The sequence below is a fragment of the Henckelia pumila genome, chromosome 4 (assembly GCF_033568475.1).
Source record: "Henckelia pumila isolate YLH828 chromosome 4, ASM3356847v2, whole genome shotgun sequence".
Lineage (NCBI taxonomy): Eukaryota > Viridiplantae > Streptophyta > Magnoliopsida > Lamiales > Gesneriaceae > Henckelia > Henckelia pumila.
Window position 1 is genome coordinate 40,255,810 of NC_133123.1, and position 7,469 is coordinate 40,263,278.

Here is a 7,469-nt window from a genome sequence, read left to right on the forward strand (position 1 = left end):
TCTTATTCCTAAAAATCAAACCAAACACGATATTATTTTCAAACATAGCCTCAAATTAATCAATGAAAGTAATTAAATGTCAGCAATTCTCCTCCATTGAATACACCCTAAACGAAACATGTGAAGAACTCGAGATGGACTCGAAACCCTTTTGTCTTTTCCTGAAAAAGAATCTCGGAGATTTCGATGCTTTCAATGGATTAATTAATACCACATATCCTTATTAATTTGACGACTCGAGAACCTTGTCTGTACTGAACTTTACTTCACATTAACCATGTTTGTCCCATTTCCTATTATGCTCAGTTTACTCATTGGAATTATAAGTTTGGCAGTACTATTAGTTCTCACATGGTTAAGTTCAACGAGGAGAAAAGGTGAGATTCCTGGGAAACTCGGCATCCCTTTTCTTGGCCAGACCTTCGCTTTTCTTGCGGCCACGAATAGCACGAAAGGCTGCTATGATTTCGTTCGACTCCAACGATCCAGGTAATTATATATATATATATATATATGTTAATTATGTTGTTGCTTGTTCGCAGGCCGGGGGCACAGGGACCCCCCTCAATTTTTCATAATTTTTTTATTATATATTTATATTATTTATTTAATAAAATAAACTATAATACATATCAATTTTAATTCATATTTGTGGTATATATTGAAAAATAAAATTATTTAAGAACTTATCAAATAATATAATAAATTATTACGTATTGATGACACTATTTTAAATTTCATGTTTGTTATTTAATGTTATAAATTATGCATTCGTGATTATTTTATAAATTGTATCGTTTAACTTAGTTAGATTTTTATTTTTGCCTAAATTGCATTTTTTTGATATCTCAATTTTTTTAATGTGTTTAGCTTGTATCTTTTTATTTTTAAAATTGTTAACACACAAAATGAACTAAATTTAATGTATACAAAATAGAGAAAACAAAGTGGTTACCTAAGCTACCACCCTGCTTGTTCGATCCCTTTGTTGAGGTAAATATCAAGTGTAAAGCAAGGGCGTACCGCCTATAGGGGTTTTACTGGGCTTAAGCCCAGCAAGCCCCAAGAAAAAAAATAGTATAGGTATACATATATTACCCAATTATTAACTAATTATATTAAAAAAAAATCAAATGGGCGGAAGAAAAAAAAACAGAAACCTAAACCAGCGTGTTCAATTGCTACAATCAAACTTTTCTGATTTCTTCGTAAATCATCAAACCAAATCAGTAATCACCACACCAAATAAACTTAAACATCAGGTAAAGAATTATTTACGATTTGTTTACTCGTTTTTGTCATCTTCAATTTTCTTTTTTATATTTTATTTTGTTTAATATTATTCTATCAAATTTAGGATTTCTTAAATCTTCCTATGTTAATGGCCGTGAATGATGACTAATGTATTTATACAAATCTCGGTTATAATTTGTAATGTTAATTTATGCCTTAATTTTGGGATAATTTTAGTAGCCTATTATTTGCTTGAATTTGAGTTCTGCTATTTTGGACTTCAATTTTTATGTTTGTCATTATGTCCTAGTTTGTTTATTGAGTTTGACAGATTCTATCATATTTAATTTTATAAGATTTTTAGTGTTAGTTGTTCTCATTTTTAATATTAGGCAATAAGTCATTGTTTGATTTTTATTTTTATAGGAAAAAATATTATGTTGCTAAATGATTTTTTTTTATGTTTGCAATGATAGACAAATTGAAAGATATGTAAAAAAGGAGTACTACTTTTTATGTTTGTTTTGCTTATATTATTTTGAATTGAAGATTTTAGATTTTCCAAATTTTTAGTTTTTTTTTATAATTTATATGTGAAGCCCCTTAAAGAAAAAAATTCTGGATATGCCCCTAGTGAAAAGCTAGTATATAGTTCATGATAGCTGATCATGTCTTATAGCCCATGACAATTATGCGACGAAATTTCGGGTTGGAGACTTGATTATAACAAAACCCCATGCAACTCAAAAAAAAAAAAATTTGACAAGTATGTTGTTGGATAAAATTAAACCAGGTATGGAGAGTGGTTCAAAACGAGATTATTTGGTAATGTCCACGTATATGTTCCGACCGTCGAGGGTGCAAAGGCAGTATTTGCCAATGATTTTGTGATGTTCAACAAAGGGTACTTAAAATCCATGGGAGACATGGTTGGAAACAAAAGTTTACTCCGTGTTCCGCATGAAATACATGGACGCATGAGGCGACTGCTCTCAGATCCTTTCTCCATGAAGTCCGTATCCAAGTTCGTCCAGAAATTTGATCGCGAATTGTGTGCGAGATTAGAAAGATTAGAAAGAGCTGGAAAAAGCTTCAGGGTACTTGAATTCACTATGAAGGTACGTAACCATTTATATCATTGATATATGGAAATTGAAGAATCATGTGTCAAATTGTATATATATAGGAGTACTTTTGTTGGTTACCAACAATTGATTCCATGCATTTTTTAGTTCAAGACTTGCGTAAATATATCTCAAACATCTTTTTTCAAGTCTCTTAAAAATTACACAAACAGCTTCAATAGATCTAGGCCACCATGTTCACAACTATTATCTTTGCTCAAATTACACACTACTTCAATAGGGACGATGTTCCGAAAATAGGGGCATCTCCTTATCGAATGCCAAGTGAGATATGCGGCGAACCCACGAACCAGTCGGAGCCTTTAATTTTGCGATCAGGACTCTAATCGTGCTAGTGAATATATATACACGTACGTACAGGTTGCATTTGACGGTATCTGTGATATGCTGATGAGTATCACGGATGCATCCACGCTCGAACGACTCGAGAGGGATGTCACAGTTGTTGCCGATGCAATGCTATCGTTTCCCATTATGTTACCCGGCACGAGATACTACAGTGGCATGAAGGTAAGTCAACAGATTAATTTATAAGGATGGAAATTCAAACAACTAAAAGTAAGGTACGTTGTACAAAAGCTAAGTATATATGCTGCAGGCTCGCAAAAGGATACTGGAAACCCTGAAAGCAAAGATTACCAGGAGGCGGAATGGACAGGAAACTGGGGACGATTTTCTGCAATCCATGCTGCAAAGAGATTCGTATCCTCGGAACGAAAGGCTCGACGATGAAGAGATAATGGATAATCTACTGACCATGATAATAGCGGGGCAGAGCACCACCGCAGCTGCCATAATGTGGTGTGTCAAGTTTTTGGATGAAAATAAACAAGTTCAGGACAGGCTAAGGGTAGTACTTTAATTTTGCTGATTGAAAATTTGCTCACATGCATTAACATGAATGGAAATGTTACGTTTTAGCATTGATGAAGGTTAATTTGTGATCATGGTGCAGGAGGAACAATTGTCGATACTTGGGAGAAAACCAGTTGGAGCTTTACTTAAATATGAAGATCTGATGAGCATGTCTTACGGTTCAAAAGTTAGAAACGTAACACTTTTTTTAAAAAACCAGCTGCATGTTTTGCTAAAAAAAAAAAATTTTACAGGAAAAAAAATTATTGAAAAGGTCATATAAGTTGTCATGTTTTCTATTTTCGTTATCTAACTTGTCAAAATTGGATATTAATATACTTTAGCCTTATTTGATTTCATTGGAGTACTGCTTACGCGATATCAAAAAATGCTGATATGACATCGAAATATTGCTAATGTCTCCGAAGTTATGTCAGTACTCTGGTAATTAAATAGGACTAAAAACCAACAAAAAGCAAAGATGGAGTACTAAAACTCAACTTTGAAAAGTTAGAAAAGAACAGAAAATATGATAACTTAGAAAACCAAAATGATCATTTTCCCAAAATTTGCTATTTATGTATTTCTGTTCAACATGAAATATATCATGAAAACATGTGTATATATGTATATGATATGGCGTTCTTGTTTAGGTTGTCAAAGAGACTTTGAGGATGGCTAATGTATTGTTGTGGTATCCTCGTGTTGCACTTCATGACTGCACTATTGAAGGTAAGGTTGGTACAAAAATTTCAGGGCAAGTTATGATGGGGGTTATGCTAAACATATTGATTATAATACGTTACAAATAAACTTCTATATGTATAAGATGATTTAGGAGTGTATAAAATAAGATAATCGATGGTAGATTTCAACCTAACATATATGTAATACCCCAATGATAGATCTAATGTCCCATGATTTGCCACGTCAACAATATATAATTAATTACGCATATGTGTAAAAATACGAACCGTTGGATGTATGGTTTGAGTATTACTCATATGCTAGAATCTCATCTACCATAATCGAGTTTAAATTGTTGAGATCGTTTTACAGTCATAATCATACATGGGTAATGCTACATGTTCAGAGTTTTACACATTATGATTATCCTACATGTATTTTTGAAAGATTTTTTTCAAATAAAGTGTATCGATAATCATGTAATTTTAAGTGTATAATGTGTAACCCAACGTGTAATATTCCGTGTATATGTAGCATTACCCGTCATAAAAGGGGCGTGATAATTTGAAAACCATACAATTTTATTCGTGCACATCTAACTACTATTTTGTTTATGGATAATGAGTGTGTGTGTGTGTGTGTGTTGGTATATATATAAATTTGTGAGGATATTTTAGTATTTCAGATCATGATAATCATATATATATTTTTAAAAAAACAATTTAGGATGACTCAACATATTTATAATTTGGTTAAAAACTGTCAAACAATTTATTTTTCAAACATAAATAAATATTTTTTTTGATCTCTCAAAATTTAAATTTTAAATAAATTTTTATGAGACAATTGGTAAAATAAGATTAAAATAGAGGGGAAGAAATTGAAAATGAAATGAGGAGAAATGGTTTTCCTTTTTAATTCTATGTTTGAAAAATATTGAACATATATATAATCCACTGATTATGTTTAATTCTGATCCTCCAATTCACAGGTTTTGAGATAAAGAAAGGCTGGAAAGTGAACATTGATGCAACTCATATACATTACGACCCTGCGATATACACGCAACCCATGTGTTTCAATCCCTCAAGATTCGATGTAATACTATATATACGTACTCGTGTGATATGATTAACTTGAGATCTCTCATTTAATTTGTTTTAGCGATTTAAGAGCTTATATTAATTGTTTGTTTCTTGTTATTCTCAGGACATGCAGAAGCCATACAGCTACATACCATTCGGGTCCGGACCCCGGACATGTTTGGGTATAAATATGGCAAAGGTGACCATGTTAGTGTTCTTGCACCGACTCGCCGGCGGATACACGTAAGTCCACGCATTGTAAACACATGCATTTCATTAACAATGAAAATGACTTCACGTTATTTGGTGGCCTAATTATGTTACATGTATAGATTAAGAAATGCTATAATTAATTTTTAGAAATTATTTTCCATATATAATGAATATTCTTGCGCTTGTGTGTGCGTACGTAGGTGGAATGTTGATGATGATGATACTAGCTTGGAAAGGAATGCACATATTCCTAGATTACAAAGCGGATGTCCTATAACGCTAACACGATTGGATTCCAAACCTTAATCTATATTATAAATATATATAATGTGTGTGTCACACAGGTGTGTGTGTGTGTGTGATAAAGTTCAATTTTGTTACAAGTCTTCAAATATGAAGCGTGTATATTCTATTTGGGTGTGTTGAATTTTTCATTAATCATGTATTTGAGAGTTTTTGTGAGAGTAACCGGTCAAAATGTTGTTTTTTAATTATAAAGAATTTGAATGGGTGCTTCGATGTAGCTATTTTGAAAACTGATCGATGGTTTGATTAATTGTCTCACGCTTGCTCCAAATATTTTTGAGATAGAGATTCATTTTTAGGCACGGGAAAAATCTTATGTGTTTAATTGATGTTCGTCAATATTCAATTTCTGTATAAGCTGATACGATGTTATACTTATACCAATTTTGTGACGGGGGATATTTTCCCATCAAAATGACAATGTACAAGTCATTAAAAAGTTAATAATAATCAACATTGGGCCTCCGTTAACATTCAATCTTTTGCAGATGGCAGGCCCGATATACGATTAATAAAATATTATTTTTTATAGTAGAAGTATTAGAGTAATAATTTAAAATAATTGAAATGAAAAAGAGAGAATGAAAACACAAAATTTTACAAACACCGATCTCCAAGTTCTAACGCTTTAGGTGTTCATCCGCTGGGTTGGTTTTATGTTATTCAACTCTGGTTCGGCTTTTCGGTTTTTGGAGTTTAGAAATCTCTAATCCAAAATTCAAATCACTATAATTTGTTCATGTTGGATCAGTTTTCTTGTATAGGAATTACACGATTTGGTTTTTTACATGCCACTAAAAAACCAAAGAAGCCTATTTAGATATATATATATATATACCCAGTAAAAAAAAAAAGATATATATATATATACCACAATTTAAATCAAATCAAATAATTTTAGACAAACCACAAACACATGACACAAATTTCAAATACAATATATATAATTATAAATTTTAGAAACAATAAAACAAAAGGTAAATAATTTTCAAAACAAAAAAAAAAACAAAACAAAACAAAAGGTAAATATTAATTATAGCATGACCTTTAAAATAGACCTGGCCAAGGGCCGGGTTGGGCCCGGAACCGGTCCGTGGTCAACGGGTCGGTTAACCGGGTCAACGGGCCCGACCCGGAACCGGGACCGGACCGGCCACTAGGCGGTTCGGTTCCGGTTTTCCCAAGGGAAAACCGGCAACCCGGCGGGTCAAACCGTCGGGTTGAACGGGTCCAACCCGGCGGGTTGGACACGTGGCGCCCATCAGGGCGCCCAAATCCAACGGCCACTAGCAAGTGGTCGTTGGATCATTCAACGGCCATGATCTTGTGGCCGTTGTCAACCCACCCGACCCGGCGGGTCGACCCGCTCGACCCGCCGGGTCAACCGGCTATTTTTTTTTTTAAAAAAAAAAAAACCTACTTTTTATCTATAAATACCCCCAACCTCCTTTTATTTTGTTTACACAATTCTCTCTTCATTCTCTCTATTCTCAATTCCTTTTAATTTCTTGAATTATCAAAAATATCAAGTTTCGATTATTGGTTTATTGTCAATTGTTGATTTATTTTCATATTTATACAATTACAAATATCCGGAGAGGGATCAAGTCGTAGGGGTGAAAAAGGAAAAGGAAAAAAAAAGAGCATCATACCACCCGAGGTCGAGTATCCTCAATTCAATGTCGATGGATTTGATCTTGAATATTCCGATGATGAAATTCGACAAGAGGCGCAACAAAGACAACAAGTTGAACAACCACCACCACCACCACGTCATCATGCAAGTCAAGAAAGTATGAATGATCCGGCGGCCTCTCAAAGACAAACTCGAGTGGTGCCTCGCCCAACATCCGATATCTTCACCAAACACTTCGACAAGGTGACGCTTCCCTCCGGTGATTTGCAAGCCAAATGCAAATATTGTTCAAAATGTTACAAATTTAAA

General features: G+C 33.5%; 1 protein-coding gene across 1 annotated transcript; it reads left to right on the plus strand.

Moving 5' to 3' along the window:
• Nucleotides 1–261: 261 nt before the first annotated feature.
• Nucleotides 262–5,736, plus strand: LOC140867351 (abscisic acid 8'-hydroxylase 4-like). Its single transcript, XM_073272424.1, has 9 exons — nt 262–489; nt 2,027–2,351; nt 2,739–2,888; nt 2,977–3,228; nt 3,334–3,420; nt 3,887–3,965; nt 4,912–5,018; nt 5,130–5,248; nt 5,419–5,736. The coding sequence occupies exons 1-9, from the start codon at nt 278–280 to the stop codon at nt 5,522–5,524; spliced, it is 1,437 nt and encodes a 478-aa protein (XP_073128525.1). The 5' UTR covers nt 262–277; the 3' UTR covers nt 5,525–5,736.
• Nucleotides 5,737–7,469: the final 1,733 nt, after the last annotated feature.

Bases quoted from the DNA above. Each gene is read 5' to 3' on its own strand.
- LOC140867351 (XM_073272424.1), top strand. From the start codon at position 278: ATGTTTGTCCCATTTCCTATTATGCTCAGTTTACTCATTGGAATTATA. The intron at 3,421-3,886 runs GTTAGAAACGTA...GTTCTTGTTTAG, and splicing joins GCATGTCTTACGGTTCAAAA to GTTGTCAAAGAGACTTTGAG. The intron at 3,966-4,911 runs GTAAGGTTGGTA...TCCAATTCACAG, and splicing joins TCATGACTGCACTATTGAAG to GTTTTGAGATAAAGAAAGGC.